Source organism: Chiloscyllium punctatum, chromosome 40 (genome assembly GCF_047496795.1).
Source record: "Chiloscyllium punctatum isolate Juve2018m chromosome 40, sChiPun1.3, whole genome shotgun sequence".
NCBI classification, from domain to species: domain Eukaryota; kingdom Metazoa; phylum Chordata; class Chondrichthyes; order Orectolobiformes; family Hemiscylliidae; genus Chiloscyllium; species Chiloscyllium punctatum.
In genome coordinates, this window is record NC_092778.1 from 60,826,633 (window position 1) to 60,854,138 (window position 27,506).

General features: G+C 42.7%; 1 protein-coding gene across 3 annotated transcripts in view; it reads right to left on the reverse strand.

Annotated features, from left to right (window-relative positions):
* The window catches only part of fbxl16 (F-box and leucine-rich repeat protein 16), a 170,345-nt gene that overhangs the window by 91,848 nt on the left and 50,991 nt on the right, over window positions 1-27,506 (reverse strand). For 2 of the 3 annotated variants that reach the window (XM_072560048.1, XM_072560049.1), the window contains exon 2: window positions 22,625-23,344. In XM_072560048.1, coding sequence (XP_072416149.1) covers window positions 22,625-23,332 — 708 coding nt within the window. In that variant the 5' untranslated portion in view covers window positions 23,333-23,344. Of the gene's footprint in view, window positions 1-22,624; window positions 23,345-23,607; window positions 23,685-27,506 lie in introns of those variants that run through there. The other variant, XM_072560050.1, reaches the window with a different exon arrangement.

Genomic DNA, 27,506 nt, shown 5'->3' on the forward strand with positions numbered 1-27,506 from the left:
AAATAGAAAGTGGGGCAGAACACCAGCGCTTCACCAGAGGCTCACTGATGATGTTACCTAGCATGGTGACAAATGTCTACGAACAAACCTGCCAGCTCAGCAAGCAACTTACAACCCAAAATCACCTCTGCCCACAAAATACCAAGAAAAATGAGTTTGGTAATTCATAGATCACAGTAAACATGGAACTTTGGGGGAAGAATGGGAACCCAACATAGTGAAAGAAAATAAAAGAAGCAAAAATTATATAAATACTTCAAATAATTGTCACAGGTCAAATCATAATGATAAAGTTGCCTTTATTTCATGTGCGCATCTGTTTAATAGATTTTTTAAAAATGTGTTCATGGGATATGGGTGCCATTGGCAGGGGCTGCACTTATTGCTCAACCCTAATTGGCCTGAAGAAGGTGGTAGGGAATTGTCTTATCGAACCATTTATCTAGAGTAGGGACACCGATGATGCTGTTAGAGAGGGAATTCCAAGATTTTGACCCAGCAACAGTGAAGTAACAGTGACACAATTCTAAATCAGGATTTTAAAAACTTATTCATTCACAGGATGAGGGCGTCGCTGGTACAGGAAGCATTTATTCCCCATCCCTAATTGCCCAGAGAGTAGTTAAGAGTTCACCACATTACGAAGGTTTGGAGTCATATGAGACCATACTAGGTAAGGATGGCAGTTTCCTTTCCTAAAGGGTATTAGTGAACCAGATGGGTTTTTCCGACAATCGCCAATGGATTCATGGTCATCATTAGACACTTAATTCCAGATTTTTATTGGATACAAAGTCTACCATCTGCTGTGGCGGGATTCGAGCCTGGGTCCTCCGAACGTTCTCTGGGTCTCTGGGTTAACAGTCTAGCAATAATGCCACTAGGCAATCTCCTCCCCTTAGGATGTTGCTACTGGGGGATTCAGTGATGGAAATGTCACTGAATATCAGGGGGTGGTGGTAAGATTGTCTTGCTTGGCATGCATGTTATTTTCTACTTATCAGCTCGAACCTGGATATTGTCCACGTCTTACTGCATGGGGACACTGACTGCTTCCATATTTGAAGTGTCGCGAATGGTGCTCAACATTTGGCAATCAACAGAGAACATTCCCACTTCTGACCTTACAGTGGAGGGAAGGTCATTGATGAAGCAGCTGAAGATGGTTGCATTGAGAACACTACCCTGAGGAACTCCTGCAGAGATGTCCTGAGGCTGAGATGATTGACCTCCAACAACCACAACCACCTTCTTTTGTGCCAGGAATAACTCCAACCAACGAAGAGTTCTCCCTCTGGTTCCCCCAACTCCAGCTTTCCCAGGGCTCTTGATGCCACATTCAATCAAATGCTGCCTTGAATTCAAGGGCGGTCACTCTCACCTGACTCTGGAGTTCAGCTGTTTTGTTCATGTTTTCACCAAGGCTGTAATAAGATCAAGAGCTAAGTGGACCTGGCAGAATACCAGACTGAGTGTCTGTGAGCAAGTTATTACTTTGCTCGATAGCACTGCCCTTCCAACCTTTCACTAATGTTTGACAGTGGATGAAAAGGGCAGTAATTGGCTGGGTTGGAGTGGTCCTGCTTTTTGGACACAGGGCATGCATTGACAATTTTGCACATTGTTGGGTAGATACTAGTGTTGTAGTTATATTAGAACTGTATGGCAGTATGGCAAGTTCTGGAGCTTAAATCTCTGGGTCAATGGCTGGGATATTGTCAGGGCTCATCGCCTTTGCAGTGTCCAGCCATTTCTTGATATCACATGGAGTGAATCAACGTGGCATCTGTGATGCTGTGGACCACAGGAGGAGCCTGTGATGAGACTGAGGATGGAAGTGAATACTTTAGCCTTGACTTTTACACTGATTGATTCATCTTATGCCTATAATCTTCAAGCCAATATCCACAGTGCAGTTATATTCATTATACCGGTATTTGTGAATAAACATTTATATATTAATATACAATAATATAGTGCATTCATATATTACTTTAAATATAACTATACATAAGAACACAGGGCTTAGGAGGAGCCCTAGGCCATTTGGTCCATCAGGCCTCCTCCACCATGCAATGAGATCATGATTAATCTGGTTATGTTTTCAATTTTATTTTCCTTTTGCACCCGTAACCCTTAGTGCCATTGTCCATCACAATCAATCAATTCAGCCTTGAATAAATTTGAAGTCTTGGCCTCCAGTACCAGCTGAGGAAGAGAATTCCTCACTCTAATGGCCCTTTGAGAGAAAACAAATCTCCACATCTCTGTCTTAAAAGGAATCTCTATTATTTTAAAGCTATATTCCCTTGTTTCACCCTCGCCCATGACTGGACACATCCTTGAGATAGCTACCCTACCCAGTTCCCTCAAGATGTCATCCCAAGATGCGACACAGGAGAGAATGCTGGACACCAAATGATATACAGGGTTATCAGATCAGGTTAACGAACACTTACTCAAAATGATAGATGTTAAGGAGTGAGAGGTTGGAGCAATGGAGAGATTGAAGAGGGAAATTCCTGAGCCTAGATCTTTGGAATCTGGAGATGTGGTCATCAGTAGTAGGGCATTCAAGTGGACTATGTAAAGTGAAGGAAATAAAGCAACATTGAGAATGGTTTCTAAGACTTGAATCCAATATTTAATACTTAAGATCTCAAATGAAGGTCATTTCAAAGGTTTTCGAGGATATATGTTGTATAAAATAATGGCTCTGAAGGGGTTAATGTTCCTGCTACATTACCCATCCATTTCCACTGCCGTCACACACAGTCTGTGGTGGAGACAAGCAGTTCAACTTTAGCTTTCAGGGGGAGGAGATGTAACTGTACCAGCTCCCTTGCATCCATGAAAGCACAACAATGTTTCTACTTCCTCAGGAAGCTAAGGCAATTCAGTATGTCCATAAAGACTCTTATCACTTTTTATAGATGCACCATAGAAAGCACTCTATCTGAGTGCATCATAGCTTGGTACGGCAACTGCTCTGACCAGGACCATAGGAAACTGCAGAGCATTGTGAACATAGTCCAGTCCATCACACAAACCAACCTTGCATCCATTGGCTCCTTATATACTTTCCGCTGCCTCGGGGAGGCAGCCAACACCATCAAAGACCCTCCCACTCCAGTTATAATCTTTTCCAACCTCTTCCATTGGGCAGAAGATACAAAAGTTTAAATACACATACCCACAAATTCAAGAACAGCTTCTTCCCCACTGTTATTAGACTTCTGAATGGACCTCTCAACTTTTAAATTTAATGTTGATCTCACTCTCTGTTCACCTTCCCTGCAGCTGTAACATTGTATTCCTCACTCTGTTCTATTACCTTAATGCATTTTGTATGGCATGATCTGCCTGTTCTGCACACAAAAGAAACCTTTTCACTGTACCTAGGTACATATGACAATAATAAATCAAATCAATCAAATCAAAGTCATTTTGCCTGGCCAAATGTAGTTGGATTTATTGCCATGATGCAATAAGCCACCCTGATATCTAAGATCAGTGCCTCTTCAGTAGACATCAATGGTAGCATACCCTCTACCACTCATCACTGCCACAGACCCAAAAGGAAGCACAGACAAAGGAGAATTTGTGGCAACAAAGCAACCCTTAGCCAGTGCCACCTACTAGTAGAGATGGCAAGTACCAGAAGATGCCAACAGTGATCATCTAGATATACATGTATTGCACAGGATAGACAAGGAGGAGGCTGGAAGAACACAGCTAGCCAGGCAGCATCAGAAGGTACAGAATTCAACATTTTGGGTGTACCCTTCTTCAGGACCCCATCGCAGGTTACACCCGAAAAGTTGACTTCACTTCCTGATGCTGCCTGGCTTGTTGTGTTCTTCCAGCCTCCTGCTTGTCTACCTTGGATTCCAGGATCTGTAGTTTTTTTTGTCTCTATATAACTCAGGGTACATGCTTGGTTTCAACAAGAGTATATTATGAAGGTAAGATCTGGTCTTTGAGAACATGCGTGAGAGAAAATTAGTTCCTTATGGTTTTGGAGCATCTCGACTAAGACTGGCCTTTACATTATCAACCCATCTGGAATCACTTTCCATGGCCTCTGTGCAAAAATATAGCTAGGCCCAGACCATGCAGTCTCAGCAAAGCCCTCAAGCTTCAAATCCTGAAAGGCAACCATCTGATTGGCTACATAGCAGGTCAGCTGCGGAGTAGGAAGCTGCAAATAACCCATGACTGAGCAGTAAAAGGTCACACACGCTTCATCTGCTCAGACTAGCTGTGCAACATCTGTAGACTCCAAACCATGGAGGAAAGGCAATTGAAGCTTGTTGCAGATGAATCTCTGCACGGCAGGGTCAAACTTGTAACCATCAGTACAGATGGCTGAAAATTCACAACGTGCAACAGCTTGAATTTACATAGTGCCTTTCAAGTAGTTAAATAGTCCAAAACTCTGAAACATTGCAGCTGTGGGACTGCGGTGGCTGACAGAATGTACAGTCATGGCCAGCATTATGGGTGCTGGGCAGACATGTCCACAAATCTGTCAGAAATTCTTGAAATAGATAATGAAAAGGTAAGCGAGGCAGGGGCCAGACAGAGGAGAACTGCTGATTTGAGAAGCTATGTCCCACAGGTGTGTGAAGGAAACATCGGAGTTACATGAGACTGGAGGGACTCATAGGTTGTATGTCACTTGTATCCTGTACAGCACTGATGTAGCACATTTCTAGAATTCTGTGAAATTTTCATCTTGTTAAAGTCCCAGTTTGGACGAGTCATTGATGGTCTCAGTAATATTACTGCCAATTGGGACCATGTGGGTTAGACATGTTGGAATGAACAATATAGAACATCGAACTGTACTGCACAGGAATGGGCCCTTCGGCCCACATGGTTGTGTCAAACATATTGCCAAATTAAACTAATCCCTTTTCCTGCCCTTGATCCATTTCCTTCCATTCCTTGCATATTCATGTGCTTATCCAAAAGCTTATTAAATGCCACTGTTGTATCTGCCTCCACCACTATCCCTGGCCCCGTGTTCCAGACTCCTACCACTCTCTATTTAAATAACTTGCCCCTCACATCTCCTTTGAACTTTCCTCTCTCACCTTAAATGCATGTACCCTAGTTTTAAACATTTTAACACTGGGGAAAAAGATTCTGACTGTCAACCATATCTATGCATCTCATAATTTTACAGACTTCTATCAAGTAACCCTCAGCCTCTGCCATTCCAGGGAAAACAACCCTAAGTTCTTTTAGCCTTTCCTTATAGCTCATATCCTATAATCCAAGCAGCATCCTGGTAAACCTCTTCTGCATCCTCTCCAAAGCCTCCATGTCCTTCCCATAATATGGCGACCAGAATTGAATGCTTCCAGGCTGACGGCAACATTACTATTTTCAGTTGGAGTCTAAATGTGCTCTCTATCCCTCACACAACAGAGCACAGCTGGTGAAAAGGGAGAAGCACAAATTAAATTCTCAGAATCAGAGAATTTTTACAGTCCAAAAGGAGGCTATTCAGCCCATCATGCCTGTGCTGACTCTATTACCAAGTGCCAATCTACTGTCTTTTCCCCATATCCCTGCACACCATTTTGATCCAAATAACCTCCATTGCCCTCTTCAAAGTCTCAATTGAACCTGCCTCCACCATATTTCCAGGCAGTACATTCCAAACCATAACTAACAGTAAAGTTGCCAGAGTAGATTAAGGCTGCTGTCTCCTCCGAGAGAGACATCGGGTGGTGGTTTAACCTAAGGGTCACCACATCTCAAGCAAGCTGTGAAGCTGAAAAGGCATGACTTTCACAGTAAGCTCAGCTAGTGCAGGGATTGGACCACACTGTTGGCATCACCTGTGTCACAAACCAATCATCCAGCCAACTGAACTAACCATAACTCATGCTCTAACTTCTCCCTGTGTGAAAAAGATTTTTTTCTCACATCACATTGCTTCATTTCTGCATCAGTTTAAATCTCCTCGTTCTTGCTCCTTTTATTTTATGAGTGGGAATACCTTTCCCAATCTACTCCCTCCAAATTCCAGCGCTCAGAGCCTAAATGACAGTCACCAATGGCTGAGCAGGTTAAAAGTGGGAATATACAAGAGGCAAAATTACAGGAGTGCAGGTATCTCACAGGATTGCACAACTTGAGGAGATTACAAAATTAATGAGGGTCAAGGACATGGAATAATTTGCATTTTGGAGGATGGGAATTTTAAAACCAGGACATTGCTTAATCCTAAGCCAATGTACATCAGTGAGCAGTAGGGTTTTGGAGGACCTCAAGTTACAGAATGTGGGAATGCATGGGAATAGTCTAGTCTGGAGGTGGTGGAGGAACACATGAGGATCCCAGTAGCAGATAAGCTGGGACAGGTGAAGTCAGGTGATGTTCCAAAGGTGGAAATGGACAGTCCTAGGGATGGTAAGAATATGAAGCCAGAAGATTATCATGGGATCAGACATTACAAAAAGGAATTAGGAACAGACCAGCTAACACCAGGGAAAAGGACGGAATGGGTGTCTCGGGAGCCGAGATTGCGGCAAGGACCGAAAACAATGGCTTCAGTCATTAAATTGGAGAAAGTACTTTTTCTGATGAAGGGCTTATGCCCAAAACATTGATTTTCCTGCTCCTTGGATGCTGCCTTACCTGCTGTGCTTTTCCAGCACTACTCTAATCTTGACCCTAATCTCCAGCAGCTGCAGTACCCACTTTTGCCTAGAAAATATTTTTGCCCACCCTGTACTAGATGTTGGATAAACAATCTGATAAATTAGCAAGATGTGTTGAGATGGGTGTTTGCGACATAGAACTGGATGTCGTTAGCGTACGTGTGGAAACCAGCACAGTATCTTCTTCTGATGTTGCTGTGAAATAGTTTGCAGATGAGAAATAGTAGGGGACCAAGGATAGACCCTGGCCTCACTTTGGAAGTAACATTTGGGAGTAGTGCAGTGCCACATGGCTGAAAGACAATGGAGAAATGTTGGATGAGGATGGTATGGTCTAACCTGTTAGAAGCGACAGATGGGAAGAGAAAGTTCAAAAGCAGAAGCCTGTAGTGAAGTTCATTGTCCACCCAATGAGGAATTCGAATACTCAAGACTGGATGGGAATGGAAAGTTAAAAGTGTGAGTTAATGAGAATTAAAACAAGCAAACTAGATTCTAACCTGTCTATAAGACACCCACTTCCCACTTTAACAGACATAGGTTATGTGGGGGATGGGGATCACAGGATGGTATAATGGATATCCGGCTATACTTAGCTACAGAGATTGGGGGGGGTGGGCGGATATCTTTAAATAAGGCTTCTTGCCTCAAATGTAACTAGTGCTTTATTTTGTGTGGAAGTGTTTCTGGACTTCATAAACCAGAAGATAAAGAAGGCAAAAGGAGCTGAATCCATCAAGCAAGTGTCTTTCCAGCACGGTCAAGATGAGCACGGTGTGATCCCAGCACCCCGAACTAACCTGTAAATGGTCCCGTGATCCACGGTAGATTTGTGAACACTGCCCACCCCCTCTCCCCCAGCACCCGTCCTTCTGAGCCATCAAATCTGCAATATCTGACTGGCCTCCCCCTCACTTTGCTTACATCCAAATCTACGATGTCTAATTTCCCCGACATGTGCCCTTCCTCTCACTGTCCGACTCATCCTTTGGTGCACCATACGGCTGCCTATCCATGTGATGGCCACCCATTCTCTCAGTCTGGCTGGCTGCTGCTGGGAAACCATCAAAAATGTGAATCTACCCGGCCATTAAATTCAACAGACCTCTGGGAGTCTCATATGCTGAGGTTTGCTGTCTGTTGAATTCCCCACTCTCCATCTTCGTTTTCTTCTTGTTATTTTTGGGCTCAATCCATCTGCCTATTCGCAACTTCCTACTTCCATCTGTACGATATACAGTGCCCCTTAACCTAATGTCATTTGCAAATCTGAATACACAGCTCTTTATCCCTTCATCCAAGCATTGCAAAGAGTTTAGGACATTTTCCAGAGGTGGACACATTCCCTGTCACATCTCGGTCTGCTTTAATCATTCCTTCTCATTCAAATTTGTAATACTTACTCAATGATTTGCACCATCTGCAAATTCCACAGACAAGTTTTCCAACATTGTTAACTTGGTCATAAATACAGATTGTGAAGCGCAATACTCCCAATGAACCCCATGGTAATCCATTTGGAAGCATTACCAGTATTGACAACCTTTTGCCTCTAAGACTGTATCAATTTATTGACCAGCCCAAAGGAATTCCCAATTCCATAAAATTCATTGTGAAAAATAGCCTATTTGAAAGTTGGCACCTTTCAAAACGTTTTGAAAATCCAGGACTGCAATATGAACTACATTAATGTCATCTACCAACCTAATAACTCCTCAGAGAGTTCATCCAGATTTGGTAAATATAATCTATTTTTTATACCATTCCATGTTGAATAATAATAATAATAATAATCTCTAATAATAATCCCTTTGCTGATCATGAATCATACAGTCTAGATTAGATTAGATTACTTACAGTGTGGAAACAGGCCCTTCGGCCCAAAAAGTCCACACCGACCCACAACCCACCCCCCTAACACTACGGGCAATTTAACATGGCCAATTCACCTAACCTGCATATTTTTGGACTGTGGGAGGAAACCAGAGCACCCGGCGGAAACCCACACAGACACGGGGAGAATGTGCAAACTCCACACAGTCAGTCACCTGAGGCAGGAATTGAACCCAGGTCTCTGGCACTGTGAGGCAGCAGTGCTAACCACTGTGCCACTGTGCTGCCCTACTGCCAATGATACTTTCAGCAACATTCCTACAACAGAAGTCAAATGAATTGCCCTCAAATCTTGGCTATGATTGACTGCCCTTTTCACCTTGGCACAACATCAGCCTCCCTGCAGTCACAATAAGTCCTAATGAATTGTTAAAATCAAAGGCACATTGAGCACAGCTCTTGTTCGAGTGTCTTTTCAGATCACCTATTCTTTCCTGGATTATATCAGAATCAAAGTGATACATGTATCAGTATATTCCAATAATAATACCCTATGCTTCGACTGCCAGGAGGACAGCTGTTGCAAATGAGCTATTTGAAACCACTGTCCTACTCTGGTAGGTCACCTGATCCATCTCTAAGGACTCTTTTTGACTGCCCCAGTTTGTCATCACCTTCTGACTCCCAGCATAGCTAACAGAAAGATTCTCAATTAAAGGCTCAAAGCCTTTCCCTATTCCTCTGAGACTCACTTTTACTCTACAAGAGTAATTTTATTTCTAAAGAAAAGTCACTGAACCGGTAACGTTAACTTTCTCTCCACAGGTGGTGTCAGACCTGCTGAGTTTCTCCAGTACTTTCAGATTTTGTTTCAAATTTCTAGTATTGCATTTTTAATTCAATTTTATTAAAAACTGACTGACTTGGCCTTGCACAAACCCAATTAGCCATTTAGACTTGATTTGACTGGACGCACTTTCCTTTTGACATAGAAGGTCTTCTTTATAATTAGATGGTTCAAAATCCTTTCTAAGGGTTTTATGGTAATATTGGGGGGAAGATTAACTCCAACTGTAGTTTCCAGTCTCAGTAATTAAAGAACACAGGGCCATTTCCTCTTTAAAGCAGTTTAGAACTCATCGATTATTTCTCATATGTATGCTCATTTGTAATTGCATCGCACCTTTAACATAATAAAACTTAAAAATCACACAACACCAGGTTATAGTCCATTTGGAAATACTAGCTTTCAGAGCACTGCTCCTTCATTTTAATCTAAGATTGTTTATTGCATCACATCTCCATGACATTGGACTCCTTTGGCTATAAATTCTGTGAGCATGATCTTAACCTCCACAACCACTTGATAAGACGCTCTGAAAGCTAGTGCTTCCAAATGGACTATAACCTGGTGTTGTGTGATTTTTAACTTTGTCCACCCTAGTCCAACACCAGCACCTCCACAATATAATAAAACTTATCAAGCCACTTCACAGAGCCATCATGAACCAACAATGACACAGCCACATGAAAGTGGTCAATCGGATTGGTTTTTAAGGCATGCCTTAAAGAGGGAGAGAGAGAGGTGGAGAAGTGGAGAGATGCAGGGAGGGAATTCAAGAATCACGGGTCAGCAACAGTGGAGCAACTAAAATTAGGGATGCTCAAGAGGCTGGAACTAGAGAAGTATAGATATCTCAGAGGATTGTGGGGATGGAGGATGAAATAGGAAGGGTCATGGCTATGGAGTGGCTTGAGAACATGGATAGGAAATTTAAAATCTAGGTATGGTTTAACTAGGCACCAGTATATGTCAGTGAGCACAGGATGATGCCTACAGCCATATTAGTGGGAAAATGCCTGAACACATCTAACCCAGAAGCTAAGTCCTAGTTTATATCCTAGATCCTGGAATCCTTACAGTGTGGAAGTAGGCCCTTTGGCCCAACAAGTCTACACCAACCCTCCGAAGAGTAACCCACCCAGACCCATTCCCCTACCCTATACTTACCCCTGACTAATGCACTTAACCTACACATCCCTGGACACCAAGTGCAATTTAGCACGACCAATTCAGTAGCCTGCACAGCTTTGGATTGTGGGAGGAAACTGGAGCACCGGGAGGAAACCCATGCAGATACAGGGAGAAGGTGTCCTCACAGACTGTTTAATTGTATTAGCTTTAACATGTTCTTTTATATGTTGTGCGTTACAGGGTATTGACCCCAAGATATGCTTCCAACACACACCTACCCATCGTTAAGACTGCCTATTGCCCTTCCATTGCACTGCTGGTTTCCTCAGCTCTTCTGCTACTGAAGCTCTCCTCCCTAATTCGTTACATTCAGAGTTGACTGTTGTAAGAGTACCTGACAAATCTCTCACTCTTACCCTCTGAAAACCTGAGGTCACCAAAACACAACTCTGTCTGATCTTATACCAATTGTCTTTTTATCAATCATCCTGTTCCTTTAAATCAACCTGTTATGACCCATCTTTGCAGCAATCACACCCAAAGAGATTTGAGCCTGGTCCTGCTAGCCCAGAGGTAGGAACACTACCAATGCATCATGAAGTCTTTTAAAGCCTACTGCACCTCCTTTCAACCAGTGGTTAGCACTGCTACCTCACAGTGCCAAGGACCCAGGTTCAAGTCCAGCCTCAGGCAACTGTCTGTGTGGAGTTTGTACATTCTCCCCATGTCTGTGTGGGTTTCCTCTGGGTGATCTGGCTTTCTCCCACAGTCCAAAGATGTGCAGGTTAGGTGGATTGGCCATGCTAAATTACCCCTGGTGTTAGGGGCATTAGTCAGAGGGAAATGGGTCTGGAAAGATTGCTCTTTGGAGGGTCAGTGTCGACTTGTTGGGCCAAAGGGCTTGTTTCCACACTGTGGAAATCTAAATCTCTTTGTTCCACTCGCTCCTCCTATAAGACCCTCCTAAAGTTTTACTTCAACCTTTAGGTTACCATTCCTACTATCTGGCCTTGTATCAAGTTCTCCTTAGTAATCGCTCCTGTAAATAATCTTGTTGGTGGTGGTACATACCCTTATGTAAAAGATGACAAACCAGCATGAATCAGAAACCCAGAAGGGTGAGTTTAAATATCAAAATCAATCTCATACCCCTGACCAATCAAAGCCCTTATGGATAAATTTGTAAACTGGTGACAATCACCCAGCTAGGGAGGTCAGTAAGAATGAAACTGGTACAAAAGCAGAAACAAAAACAGAACAAGTCTTGTTATCACACAATCTGCTATTACACACAACCCATTGTAAGTCACTAACAGTCCCCATTAACAGCTATTCACCCTCCCAGCCGGATTGTTATCCTTTTGTTTGTCTGTCCAACTGTTCTTCCCTCTCTTTGGGCTCTAGTCCCACTAAACATTTACCCCTTACCCCTTCCCACACCCTATCCTCTGCATATAAACTGACATTTTTCTAGCTACCATCAGTTCTGACAAAGGATCACTGGATCTGAAACGTTAAATAAGTGATAGTGGTAAAAAGTCAAAATTCTTTATCTGACTGCATGCAGAATTTATAATAAGACAGATCAGTTGATGGCACAAATAGAAATAAATGAATATGACTTGATAGCTATTACAAACAGGGTGTTACACGGTGACCAACTCTGGGGATACAATATTCAAAGGTGTTTGATATTCTCAAAGAATAGGCAAAAAGGAAAAGGGGACCTTTTTTATTCATTCACAGGACATATATTGAGGCCAGCAATTATTGCCCATCCCAGTTCTGAGGAAGGGCCACTGGACCCGAAACGATAACTCTGATTTCTCTCCACAGATGCTGTCAGACCTGCTGTGCTTTTCCTTCTGTTTTTGTTTCTGATTTACAGCATCTGCAGTTCTTTTAGTTTTTATTGCCCATCCTTAATTGCCCAGAGGGTAGTTAAGAATCAAACATATTACTGTGGGTCTGGAGTCAAATATAAGCCAGGCAAGGACAGCACTTTCCTTCCCTAAAGGGTTGGGTTTTTCCTAACAATCAGCAATGGATTTGTGGTCATCATTCAACTCTTAATTCCAGACATTTATTGAATGCAAATTCCACCACCTGTGGGATTCAAGCGCAGGTCCCCAGAACATTACCTGGATCTCTGCATTAACAGTCAATCAATAATACCATTAGACCATTATCTCCTCTATGGTGGTGGGGCTTTGTTAATAAAAGATTATATCAATGTTTGTTCAGTAGTGATGTCAGTGAAAATAGATTGTGACGTGGAATCAGTTTGGGTGGAAATAAGAATATGAAGGAAAATAAGTCATGGCTGGGAGTTCACCATAGGCTCCTGAAGAATTGCCTCTCTGTAGGACAAAGTATAAATCTGTAAATAAGGGAAACATTTAAGAAGGACCCTAAAATTGTCATGGGTGATTTAACCTGCATATTGACTGAACAAACCAGACTGGTAAAATGGAAAATGAATTTGTAGAATGCATCAGGGATTGCTTCTTAGAGCAATACATTGCAGAACTTACCCAGGAACAGATTACTTTAGGCATAGTAATGTGTAATGAGGTAGGGCTAATAAGTTGCTATATGGTTAAGGATCCTTTAAGAAGTAGCAATCACAATGTGGTAGCCTTTCAAATTCAGCTTGAGGGTGAGCAATGTGGGTGTCAAATCAGTGTCCTAAATTGGCCATTATAGAGGCATGAAGAAAGATTTGTTTAAAGTGGGCTAGGAAAATAGCTTAAGGGAAGGTCAATGATAAAGTGTAACAATCAAGGCATTTCATGTTGCTAAGCAAAAGAATAAATATTGCCAAAAAGAAGGACTGATGAGAAGGGTGAACCATCTGTGGTTATTAAAGATAGTTAAGGGAAGTATCTAAACAAAAAAAATATATAAAATGGCAACCACTTTTGATAGGCCAGAGGAATGGAAATTTTTATTTTATGAAATGGTAGTGGATGATTAAAAAGCTAATAAAGAGGGATAAATTGATGCTGAAAGTAAACTGGCAATAAAAATAAAAATAAACAGTAAGAGCTTCTACAGATATATACAAAGAAAAAGAGTAGCCAATGTGAGTGCAGGAACCTTTGAGTATGCAAATGAAGAATCAATATTCTCCCTGTGTCTGTATGGGTTTCCTCCCACAGTCCAAAGATGTGCAGGTCAGGTGAATTGGCCATGCTAAATTGCCCATAGTGTTAGGTGTATTAGTCAGAGGGAAATGGGTTTGGGTGGGTTAATCTTCAGAGGGTCGGTGTGCACTGGTTGGGCCGAAGGGCCTGTTTCCACACTGTAGGTAAGCTAATCTAAGTCACAAGGTCCTGATAACCTGGATCCAATTGTTTTCCAGGAAGTGTCTGCAGAGATAGTGGGATGGTCAAAATATTCCAGAACTCACTGGATTCAGGGAGAGTTCCACTGGATTGGAAAACCATTAATGTTATGCCCCTGTCCAAGAAGAGAGGAAGGCAGAAAACAAGAAATTATAACCTAGCATCTATTATTGGAGAAATGTTAGAGTCCATAATTAAAGAAGAAATAATAGGATATTTGGAAAAGTTTAATGCAATCAGAAACGACATGGTTTTGTAAAAGGAGCATTATGTTCGACAAATTTGTTAAAGTTCTTTGAGAATATAGCAAGCAGAGTTGATAAAGGGGAACTGGTAAATTTAGTACATTTGGATTTTCAGAAATTATTCAATAAGGTGTCACATAAAAAGTTAGATCTGATGTCACAGTATTGGGGTTAACACACTACATAGGTGGAGAATTGGTTAACACACAGAAGAGAGGAAATTGGGATTAATGGGTCTGTTTCAGGTTGGCAAGATATAACCAGTGGACTACTACAAGAATCAGTTCAAGAGCCTCAATTAGTTATCATCTGCTTTAATTCTTGCTGGAGGGAGCAAGATGTAATGTATCCAAATTTGAAAAAAAAAATGCAAAAATATTTTTGCTGAGAACATTAGGACTCTACAAGATGGTTTGTTGGGCTGAATGAGTGGACAAAACTTGGCAGATGGAGTTTAATTAGGCAAGTGTACCTGGGGAGACGTACACTGCATCTGGGGAGAGAGATACTGTACATGGTGAGAGATACACCGAATATGGGGAAAGATACAGTGTACATGGGGAGAGAAACTGTACATAGAGAGAGATACACTGTACTTGGGAGAGACATACTGTACCTGGAAAGAAATACACTGTACCTGGGGAGATATACACTGTTCATGGGGAGAGATGCATTCATAACTATCTGTACATAAAGATGGGGACATGCATACAGACAGAATATGCAGCACCCATAAAACCAATTACTATTTGAAGGTCCTTCTTGAAAGATTTCACAATTATTCTGTGATTTTTTTTAAATAATTAAAAGTTTTTTTCCCATTTTGTGCACAGCTGTTGACATTTCCAAATAAATGATTTATCTTTATATTGTTATACTATGATCTTTATGTATACATGTATTTATTCATTTAAAGTCACTCAATCAAATCAAACATTTGAGCAGTTTACTGAAATGATTTGAACTACAAGACAGAGCTAAAATAAACCAGTCCTCACTGACAACAATATATTGTCCAATGGAATATCTATCATAGTCCCAGTAAAAAGGGAACCCATTGCAACGCTAGTCTAAGGTGATGAAGTGATAATAGTTTAAACCTGAATGACTATAATTACGGCAATGTAGATCTGTCAGATGATCCACGGAGTATAGGTTAATGGAAACCTCTCTGATTAGTGTTCTCTTTTAAAAATTAATTACAAATCTGAACCAATAACAGAAAACTAAAGGATTTAGAACTGGGCCATCAACATTTGAGAAATTGAAGAAAGCCTAACATTTTAGATACAGAATGATGGGTCTTCAGCTGAAATATTGCCCTATGCTTTCTCTTTGCACTGTGGCAGCATTTTCAGTTTTAAATCATATCTGAGGTGTTTCAGTTTAGGCATCAGTGCAAATGGTTTTATATTCACCACCTTCAGCTCCAGAATTGAATGGCAACTTTCAATTGACCAGCAGCTGGTTGTCACTGTTAATAATACTATAGATACACAGTAGGGAATTCCTTTTCCAGTTATGTTTCTTGTGTTACAGCATCATTTATCCAATTTTACTTCAAAGTACCGGAGGGGGAGCAAATTCTTATGTACCTGTCAAGTGACAACATTATAGACTTTAAAAAAATATATAAACAGGTCTAACATATCCTGACCCATGGTGCACAGAGGAAATCTTCCGATGCAAGGTAGGATATAAGGGAGTATTGGTTTTGTGACTGTATTCAGCGGATATTGGATTTGTAATGTTGGACCTGATGAGATAGTGCATTAATGATACAGGGGCTTGAGGAAGTTTAGACTTGTGCCATTGGATCCAACAAATATTGGATTTGTACCATACCTGTTGGAATATTCAATTTCTGATGTATGGTATGAAGCATTTAGCAACCTGAAGATCTGAAGGACGTATAAATGCCAGACTTCAGAATTCCTGAAGGATATCGAGCAGGGCTTGCCAAAATGAGAGTTAGGACCCCAAGTGGGGGGTCATGGGCTGAAATGTTAGTTCACTATGGAACTTTAACATTATTATAACAGCCACAGTCCTGTCCTTCACAATCTCACTGAGGATTGTAAAAAAAATTCAAATATTGATATGGGGTAACAATTGGAAAAGTTTTGGGAATATCGATGTAGGTGTTCAAAAGGTTCTTGAATGTGAGGATCGAGGTCTGTGGGAATGTTGGATTCATGGAGTACTCCTATATAGTAAAACAAAATCAGGATAGGTTCACTGCTTTGTTCTACATTTAAATTTTGTAGTTGAAAATATTCCAGCTGGGACATTGTAGAGTGTGAGACAAACAGGTGGAAAGTTGCCTGCTAGCCTCAAATAGGACAACGTTATATTCAGCAGAAGCTGATTTACAAACACACCTGGATATTAACATTCACAGGCAATGACACCAAATGAAACATCAAATTCAAAGTAAAAGGTAATTACACAAACAATGAAGGCAAAATAAGAATTTCAAGTAAGAATTAGAAATGGCACATAACTAAACTATCAATCATTAATGATTTCAACTCAATGATCACAAAATATATTAATGAAGTGCTTTTTAAATTGTTTGCGGTTTGCATTGAGTTTTGTAGATCTGGAACAGGATTTACCATCAAAGTTTTCATTTCACAGCTGTTGATATAAAACGCTATTTACATTAACACCCACTCTAGTAATTAATGAAAATCAACTGAATAGTTGTTCAATGAGAATTCTAACTTTTGCAGAATGATCAATTTTGTTCAATTTTCACCCATTTGTAAGGACTTAAATAACACAAGCAGACATTTTTGGGACAAAGAGTTAACTTTAACTCTACCCTGTGAGCAGTTTGAGGCAGATGTGTACATTGAAAGTACAGAAATTCACTTAGAATCCTATTCCTGATTTGAAAGTGAAAAGTCTCCAGTACACCAGAGGACCACAGGCTGCTCCCTCCTTAGACAGAGAGACAGACAGACAACTGAGTTAAACCTGAGACTCACCATATCTCAGGTGAGAATTGAGGTTGAATCCACACCTTGGTATCACTGTGTCTCAAACCAGTCTATGAACTAACTGTGCTAACCAGCCAAATGTCTTTGTGGAGTTTGCACATTCTCCCCGTGTCTGCGTGGGTTTCCTCCGGGTGCTCCGGTTTCATCCCACAGTCCAAAGATGTGCAGGTCAGGTGAATTGGCCGTGCTAAATTGCCCGTAGTGTTAGGTGCATTGGTGAGAGGGAAATGGGTCTGGGTGGGTTACTCTTCGGAGGGTCGGTGTGGACTTGTTGGGCCGAAGGGCCTGTTCCCACACTGTAGGGAATCAAATCTAATGTATATTAAAAAATGTCACCCCGAAGCTAGAAACTTGTGTGTGTTGATCAATGTTTTCAAATTAAGGTCCCCATGATATTTTTGGGACTCTGGTGTTACTTTCTGCCCTTCTGATGACCGGAAAGAGAATTTAAAGGGGTACTCACTTAAAGTCATTTTGATGGTTAAACATTGCAGTGTTTTTTTTGGTTAGTAGATTGCCAAAGGATTTCTAAGCTTTGATATCTTTGCCTTTCTCTGATTAAGGTGTTCTTGCTTTTCCTTTGGTCTAGATAGAGGAACAACTGGATGAAGAACAGCAGTATCTTAGTTAATTGGAAGACAGTGAGTAAGCAGGGATGCCTGGAGCAGGTCATATCTAGCCCAAGGGTTTGTAGACAAAGGTGCTGTCATACACATCTGGAGAATCAAAAAGTACAGCAGGGCCAAAATCTGATGGATTGTGGTACCATCTTTATCGATGGCCTTGAAAGTAACTTTACACCCTGTATGTTTTCACCTCCTACATACCTACAATACCTACATCTTCAAGTGTGCAGCAGCATTGAGCAGACCACCAATTCCTCTTAAACAGAGGCAGTTGCTTTGGTCCAACTCACCTAGACTAAGTATCCCAAACTGAACTAGTCCCATTTGCCGGCATTTGGCCCATTACCCTCTAAACCTTTCCTTCCCACGTACCCAGCCAAATGTCTTTTAAATGTAATTGTACCTCTTCTAGCACAGTAGTTCATTGCTGCCTCACAATGCCTGGGATCTGGGTTCAATCCTAACCTCGGGCAAACATTTGTGTGGAGTTTGCATGTTCTCTGTGGGATTCCTCCCAAAAGTGTGCAGGTTTGGTGGTTTGGCCAAGCTAAATTGCCCATTGTATTCAGGGATTAGGTGCAGGCTAAGTGGGTTAGACAAGAGCAATGTGGGATTGAAGGAATGGGGTGGGTCCGGGTGGGATGCTCTTCAGAGGGTCAGTATGGCCTGAATGGCTTGTCCCACACTGTAGGGATTCCACCATTTCCTCTAGCAGCTCATTCCATACACACACCACACTCTGTGTGGAAAAAGTTGCTCCTCAGGTCCCTTTTAAATCTTTCCCCTCTCACCTTAAACCTTTACGCTCTAGTTTTGGACTCCCTTACTGTTGGAAAAGGACCTTTGCTATTCACCCTATCCAGGCCCCTCATGATTTTATAAACCTCTATAATGTCATCCCTCAGCATCCAGCATGATTTCATTTCAGATGATTGAACTCACGTCTTTAAACACTGAAGTCCTCAGCCTGTAGTGCCTTTCTTTATCAAAAAATGCCTTATTCTGTGCTCCCTACCAGCTACTCCTCCCATTATCTTCATCCCAACTGGTACAGAGTTACTGTTGTTCAGTCTGGGGGCCATTGAGTTTTGACCAATGACTCCTAGCTGCCTGAACCCAAGAAGACACAGTTGCAGGTGGCATCACGTTAACCTCTGCTGGATATTGACTGAGGGTGTGGTGCAGGGTCAAACATGCGGACATCCTGAGAATGAGCGACATGTATGTCCCACACCTGCTATCCCCAAGGGAATGGGGTGCAACATCGCCACCTATCTGTGGCAAAGCAACGTACAGAAGATGAACACCTCTTGAAAGCTCCTACCCTGTGTCTCATCAACGCTTCCAAGATAGACATCTGCCACTTCAATGCTTATCTCTCCAAAGTGGAACACTCCAGCATCTACAAAGGCAATCACTTGAGAGTGTCCACAGCAAAGCACCCAAACATGGAATGATGCTGTAAGGGTGTGAGCACAATGTCCCGGGAGGTGGCCATTCTATTCTAAGCTGCAAAACTCTACTCTATTTGTGGAGCCACCACTTGGGTTGTCCTTCGTATGTCCAGGCCTGGAGGAGCAACCCCATGGCAAATTCTCCTCAATTTGTTCGAATAAGGCCAGCAGTCAATACAGAACCCAAGAGAACACCTCACACACCAGTAAGGTCTCTCTCAGGCAGGTCCTGCCACTACGATCAACCTTTGTGCTGTAGTGCTCAAGGCATTATTCTGGACAGATCACTCTAACCCTCTCCCTCATGTCAATCTCTGTGCTGGTGCATGGGTGGGATGGGGTGCATGACTGTGCCTGCTAAGGAAGATTATCCATCTCTGAGGAAATGGCTGTCTAGAGGAAAGAGAAAAGGTACAATAGTTACGTTGGCATTTGGAAGCTACAGAGTTGCAGAAGACAAAGGTATTCTCAATGTAAATTAATGTGTTGAAACTGATTCAATGCTGCATGCATTTTTCCAGGGCTTCATGAAAGAGAGGCAAGTCACTATCAGAGATACTGTTCAGTGAAATTTCTGGCATCAAAATGCCCCTGCCACACACTCTGTCTGGGTCACAGATATCGATAAGTCACTGGTACAGGATCATGAAAACAATTGGTCCTATTCTGATCCTTCCCCTAAAGCTTTTTCATTTTTCTTACAGAGAGACAGTGGGAGGCGTAGTAAGAGGTCAATAAGAAAGAGAACACAGAGATGAGGGGATGTGCACAGGAATGAGAGGTAAATAAGAAGAAGTGCTGCTGAATGAGCTGTACGTTTGCAGATTGTGAAGTTGGGAATGATTCAGGGTTGGAGCTCGTGACTGTAGGTTAGTGAGAGAGGAAAAATGTTATCCACAATCGATATGGAGGAAGAGAGGGACATGTGAGCATTTCTAAGTAATGAGAGGGCATATTGCTTGGTTGGCTCTAGATGAGAGTCAAGTGGCTGTCTGGAAAGAGAGAGAAAGACCCTTGAAATGTCACACCTATAGATGCAATTGGAAGTTCCAACAATAAAGGGGGAAAAGTCAAGTCGCAATAGACTGGGCTGTGATTATTTGTGACTACAAAGATAGTAGAGGTGATGACCATCCCTCATCAACAGCATGCCACTTTGAAGAATACACAAGGACAGAGGTTAAAAAGCTTGTTTCAGTTTTACTGGAGTGCACTAATGGGACTAAATGGTCTTATATGTACTAGTTTGTGGTTGAGTGCCAGCATGCTGTGAAGAACTATCCCTAGTCACCCTGGTTGGATTCAGAGAGACTCTCTCACCCTGAATGCTGGAATTCTGTCAAGGTCAAAAGGAATCAGGACAAGAGAACCTCAACCAACCTACAAAATAAAAATCCTGAAATTATCAATTATTAACATCAACGCTATCAGTGCAGCGCCGTTGCAACTGCCATAACATGCAACTGCCCATCCTTCATGACCAATTCAGAGACAGATGCGTAATTCTAAACACTTATTTCTTTTTGGACTCACCTCCCATTTCTAATCTGTATTGTGTTATTAATTCTTCTCACGTAGTTATCAATAAATTTACTCTTTATATTGGTTTTAAAACAGCCAGGTTAAATTGGCTCCATCAAAATTAATTTGGGTTTGGGAGAGGGGAGGGATGTGGTTGTAAATTAACCTTGTTGCAACCAATTTGTTGGGATTGGGGGCGGGGGGGAGTGGGGGTGGTGGCAGGGTGGTGGTGAATAAAGAATGGGAGGAAGTTTATCTCCTCCTCACCCGGGAATTTAATTTTTTGGAAAATCCATCAGGCACCATAACAAATTGGGAAACCTCACCTGGGCGTAACATTTGGATGGTGAACAATGTCGTACAGGTGGGGAATTATTACCATAGACTGGAGGAGAGTGTGAAGGACTGCTGTCAAATGATATGGACAGCGTAGGGAATAAATAAAGAGTAATACTCACTCTTGTCCCTCCTGTAGGTCACTGATCTATTTCCTCCAGGTCCTGGGAATGACAGTCTTGGAACTCATGACCACTGAATTCTCTCCTTGCGGATACAGTGCTTGGCAACCATCTAGGAAACTCTTTCTTGGGCACATGTCCCTATAGAGGCTTCTGAGGGCCTGGGTCAGTGACGCAATTCAAAGAAAGGTCTTTCTCCAGCACCTTGGAAATGAAATGGTCCACAAGGGAAGTAACCCCTCTTGAAGAGACGCGTTCCTACTTTAAATAGACCGATGGTTGATCTGTGGGAACGGTCTCGCCGGAATTGGATATATTCCTGGTCAAGTCAGTTCAATGAGAAACTTGGCAAACACATTATGGAGAGGTCTCAGAGTTAAAATATCCTGGGCCTGTTTTTGGTTGCAGATCACCCACCCAAGCACTGGAAATAGAACTGAGAAAATGAAAGTATTGTTGGAATATGTGCCCTAAGCATTTGACTGCAGCAAGACTTGTTTCAGTATCTCTCGTGCTAGTTTCATACTGGGTCTGTGCCAGTTCTCTCAGCAACATTATTTCCAAAATGCTCCTGTGTAGACAGCAGCTTAGTCTAATCGATTTTAATATAATTATAACTTTTAAAATTATAATTAAAAGTAAATATTTTATAATAAAATAGAAAAACATTTCAGCCAGGCACGAGTAAATGTTTAGTGGTATTATTTATTGTGAGTGTCTTTCTTTTCACTCCCTGGCCACAACTCAAGACCAAATGGTTAACGTTCAAGGATGTAGAATCCCTACAGCATGGAAACAGGCTCTACGGCCCAAAATGTCTACACCAACCCTCTGAAGAATATCTCATCCAGACCTTTACCCTCCACAAACGCACCTAACCTACACACCTCTGAATACTATAGGCAATTTAGCACGGCCAATTCACCTGACCTGCACATCTTTGTTAACGTTAACGTTCAAGGATGTAGAATCCCTACAGCATGGAAACAGGCTCTACGGCCCAAAATGTCTACACCAACCCTCTGAAGAATATCTCATCCAGACCCATGCCCCTACCTTTACCCTCCACAAACGCACCTAACCTACACACCTCTGAATACTATAGGCAATTTAGCATGGCCAATTCACCTGACCTGCACATCTTTGGATTGTGGGAGAAAACCGGAGCACCCAAAGGAAACCCACACAGACATGGGGAGAATGAGCAAACTCCACACAGACAGTTGCCTGAGTCTGGAATCAAACCTGGGTCCCTGGTGCTGTGAGGCAGTAGTGCTAACCACTGAGCCACCGTGCCACTTAGGGGGTGGGATCTTGAACATTGTCCCTTTTCTGGACAGCAATTTACTCTACAAGTGGCCCACAAAATGGGAGGTTAAGCTGTAGAAAATTGGAAGGTTAGTCTGGATTACTGAGATTGAAGGGGGATAAGATTACCACAGGGTGCTGGGGATCGGTAATAACAAGGATATTGATGTCTCACCTCAAGTCCTGCGTCAGTGATCGTCGATCTTTTCAAGCTCACTGACCTCACACCTTTTTTGGACAGAGGGTAGTTGTCTATAAACTCACAGATGTCCAGATCAGAGACTCCAATCAGGCAGAAAGAATCAAAGCCACGGATGGCGAATCCTTGCAGGTTGACAAACTCCTTTTCTCCATTGAGAAGGATATTGTACAACTCCTTTGCATGGAGAATGGGTGTGATGCCTTCCCAGAACTTGACCTGATACAAGACCTTTCTCCATACTTTACAGACCTGCGCCAAAACACATCTTTCGCATGAGGAAAAGTACCAGAAGAGTCGGTTGATGATCTTCTCATCCAATATAGGCAATTGTCCTTCCATTGAAGACAGCGACAGTTTTCGTTTGGACCCTGATGGCTGGCATGTACTTTGCAAGGTCTTGTTAGAGTTTGGTTCCACCAGTGGAATCGTGTCAGTCAGTCCACACAGAGATGAGGAGGGTCCGTGTGCTGCTTGGGTTAGTGAAGCCAGTTCACTGTGGTTAGGTAGAGGTGGGGGGAGTACTGTTGGAATTGATGAGGACTGGCACAGTCGGTTTTTAGCGGCAGGGGTTCCTTTGGTGATACTGGCTGATCCTAATCCATTGGACTGGGCTGGAATCTTGACTAGTCCGTTCCTGGGCATGCAGGGAGGCTTGATTTCACTGGAGCTATGTGTAGACATTTCTCAAATTCACTGCAGGCAAATCAAGACCATAGATCAGTAATTAGAATGACAAACAGTGTACATGGAAATGCAGAGATACTATCTCACAGAAACAAACGATGGCAGCCAGAACAAATTACATTTATCCTCCAAGTTCCCATATCCCTTCAAATCCTTTTTCTTTTTCCATCTACCAACGTAATCTTTAATACAGACCTGGCTTCTTTCTTGACTGCTAAGTTTGGAAGTGAATTCCACAGACTCATAACTCACCGTGTAAAAAGGAATTTTACCTGTTCTTGAACCCCCAGAGTCAAGAATCGTCTATCAACTTGACACCTCGAGTCATCTAAACACTTCAATCGTATCACCTTGTATTTTAAAACGCTTTCACGAGAAAGATCCCGTTTCTCATGTTTTTTTTAATATTTGTAGTTCCTCATTCCAAGCAGCATCACAGTGAATCAGCACTGTACTCTCCCTAAGGCATTAAAATTCTTGCTGCAGTGTGGCAGACTCAATGGTAAACACAATGAGGTCTTGTAAGCCTCAACAGTGACTTACGCCTCTTACACTCCAAACATCTTGAGATAAAACATAAAATTCCATTAACTTCCGTTAAAAGATTGATCAAACTAAACAACTGCCACTTCTGATCTGTGACCCTTTTCTGACCTGGGGAACTTTTACACCTAATAGGATGAGGCTGAATTTTAATGTTTGGGCCTACTCTAAGCAGGAGTTGACAGCAAACAGGCAGCAGGGTGGGTTTCACCAGGGTTCTTTAACACAACCAGGGCCTTAGCACCCTAAGTATTGACTTCCTGATAATTGGCGCTACGTGAGTGACTATACACACCTGACTGGAGGGACAGATTGACTCCTTTGTTAAGGAAGAGGGGCCAACCCCACTGACAGATGTAGGAATTCTGTCCCCGGATCTTTGGGGCATCTGTTGTTCCCAGCTGATAAGCATGTTAAGGTCAAGCAAGTGTGGCTGGAAGCAACTGAGAAGCAAGAGTGTAGGCCCTGGGTTATGGGTATGAAGCCATTTGAGACTCCCTAGTTCACTGAGGCAGACATTCCCCATTCAATTGCCAAGATCCTCACTGCAAATTCCCAGCCTTCTCCAGCTCCATTCACTCTTGTCTCAAGACACTTTCCAGTAGACCAGCTACCTCTTACACTCACCTTTATTTTATTGCCATTGCACACTCTATCCTTCGCAGTTACCTCCCGTAAAACGTCCTTCAAACCATTCTCCATTAAAAAATGGGAGGGAATCTAATTGAGGTCATAAGATGCTAAAGGGGATTGACAAGGTGAACGGAGAGTAGATATTTCCTCGTGGGACAGTATAGAACAAGAGGTTTTGGCTAAGGGGTGACAAATCTAAGGGGTGATTGAGGTAAGGACGAATTATTGCTCTCGAAGGGTCATGAATCTGTGGAATTCACTACCCCAGAATGCAGTGGACACTGGGACATTAGGTAAATTTAAGGAGGAGGTAGGCAGATTTTCTAAATTCATATTAGGTTGAAAGGTTTTGGAGAGAGGGCAAGAACGTAGGGTTGAAGCCGAGATGAGGTTAGCCATGATCATATTAAATGGCGAAGCAGGCTCAAAGGACTGAATGGCCTACTCCTGCTCCTCGCTCTCATATTCTTATGTTCTATTTCTTGCACACAATGTTTTTTTTCATAGAGGGCAGAACATTGAAGAAAAGGAATGATCTGGGTGGGGGGTGACCCTCCAGTCATTGCCCCTCTGAGTGGTAGAGAGAGTGTTTATCGGCTGAGCATTGGAATGCATGGAATTGCAAGTGGCCTCCCAGACACTCGGTCACAGAATTAGCACAGGAGCCTCCAGGTTCTGCTTGGTTAGACGTTGATGCTAGACCTCAGCCACTGATTGAGAGCAGCAGCAGGAATTACATGGCATTTTACCAGCCTTTCCAAAGGCAGTGCACATATTCCGAGAGATATGGTTCAGCTCTCAGGCAAAGAAAGCAACAGTGTGCCCCAAGTACTACTGGTGGGGTAACACCCTATTGGCGCAATAGGAAAAGAAGCATTAAGATTTTCAGGTTTGATGAGGGGAAATCAATTGGGTGTTTTTTGTAAGTTTGTCAATATTTCTGCACCATCCTTATAAGAGATAAGGGTGTCACAGGCAATTATTGCCCATCCCCAGTTCTTCTTGAACTTATGAGTTCTCTAGGCCAGTTTAGAGTCAAACTGTGGGTCTGGAGTCACATCTAGGCCCAACTGGGTAAGGGCATTAATGAATCAGATAGATGTAGAAATCCCACAGTGTGGAAACAGGCCATTTGGCCCGACAAGTCCACACAGAGAGCATCGCACCCAGACTCACCCCCACCTCCCCCTATCCCTGTAACCCTGCATTTCCAGTGGATAATCCACCTTAATTTAGGTGTTCCTGAACACTATGGGCAATCCACCTAACCTGTACATCTTTGGACTGTGGGAGGAAACCAGAGCACCTGGAGGAATTGCACACACACACACAGGGAGAATATGCAAACTCCACACAGAGAGTTACCCAAAGTTAGAATTGATAACAGGTCCCTGGCACCGTGAGACAGCAATGCTAACCACTGAGTCACCCTGGTTTTATATCACTCAGCAGTGGTTGTAGCTTTTAGTTCCAGATTTTTATTGATTCCAAATTTCGCCTTTTGGTTTTTAAATCTGTGTCCCCAGAAATTTAAACTAAAACTAAAATACTGATGATGTTGGACATGTGAAACAAAAATAGAAAATGCTGGAGAAACTGGGACACCCGCACCAACCAACCCCACCGCCCTGTGGCCAAACACTTCAACTCCCCCCTCCCACTGCACTGAGGACATACAGGTCCTGGGCCTCCTCCATCGCCACTCCCTTACCACCTGACACCTGGAAGAAGAATGCCTCATCTTCTGCCTCGGGACCCTCCAGCCCCATGGCTTCAATGTGGATTTCATCAGTTTCCTCATTTTCCCTCCCTCCCACCTTATCCCAGTTCCAACCTTCCAGCTCAGCACCGCCCTCATGACCTGTCGCACCTGGCCATCTTCCTTCCCACCAATCCACTCCACCCTCCTCTCTGCCCTATCACCATTACACCCACCTCCATCCACCTATTGTACTCTCAGCTACCTTCCCCCTCACCACACCACCCCTCTCCCATTTATCTCTCCACCCCTGAGGCTCCCAGCCTCATTCCTGATGAAGGGCTTTTGCCTGAAATAGTTGTGAACCTGCAACTCCTCAGAAGAATCTTCCCACCCCCATCAGTTAGATGGTCTCCTGACCCCATGATTGTGTTAACTTTTCAAGTCGATATTCTTCAGAAATGAAGAACTTGAATTCTGGAGAAGAGTCACATTGGACTTTGAAATGTTAATTCTGCTTCTGTCTGCACAGATGCTGCCAGACCCCTGTTGAATTTTTCCAGCATTCTTGGTTTTTATCAGATTGTCAGGCTGGGGTTCTGGAGTACTAGTCCAGTGTCATTACCACTGTGGCATTGCCTCCCACTCAGTATAGTTTTAATCTTCATTGCACTCTTGTCTCCATTGTTGCCACTAACTGGAACTACATCAACCTCAAGGTAAGAGGAAGACGAGCACTCGCTGACAGCTGAGTTATTGACTGAAGGGCTGCGATTAGTTAAATTAATGAGGATTGCCCATTGAGTTCTGCACTGGTGTAATATTTGACAGTGCAGAGTCTGATTAGTTGAATCATGCCTGTATGAAACTTTCCCAGGAAAATCGAGCAAGGAGGTGAGGGACCACGGGAACCTTGTCCACATCCAATTCCCTCCTTGTCCTGTTAGTGCTCCTCCTCTGATGATTCCATAAGACCATAAGATATAGGAGCAGAATTAGGCCATCCAGCCAATCAAGTCTGCTCTGTCACTTGATCATGGCTGATATGTTTCTTAACCCCATCCTCCTGCTTTCTCCCCATAGCCCTTGATCCTTTTACCAAATAAGAATCTATCTGTCTCTGTCTTAAATGCACTCAATAACTTGGTCTGCGCTGCTTAACGTGGCAATGAGTTCCACAGACTCACCACCCTGTGGCTGAAGAAATTCCTCCTCATCTCAGAGCAGCTCTTCCTCAGCATGAGGGGGCGGCTCAGTGGTTAGCACTGTTGCCTCACAGCGCTAGAGACCAGGTTC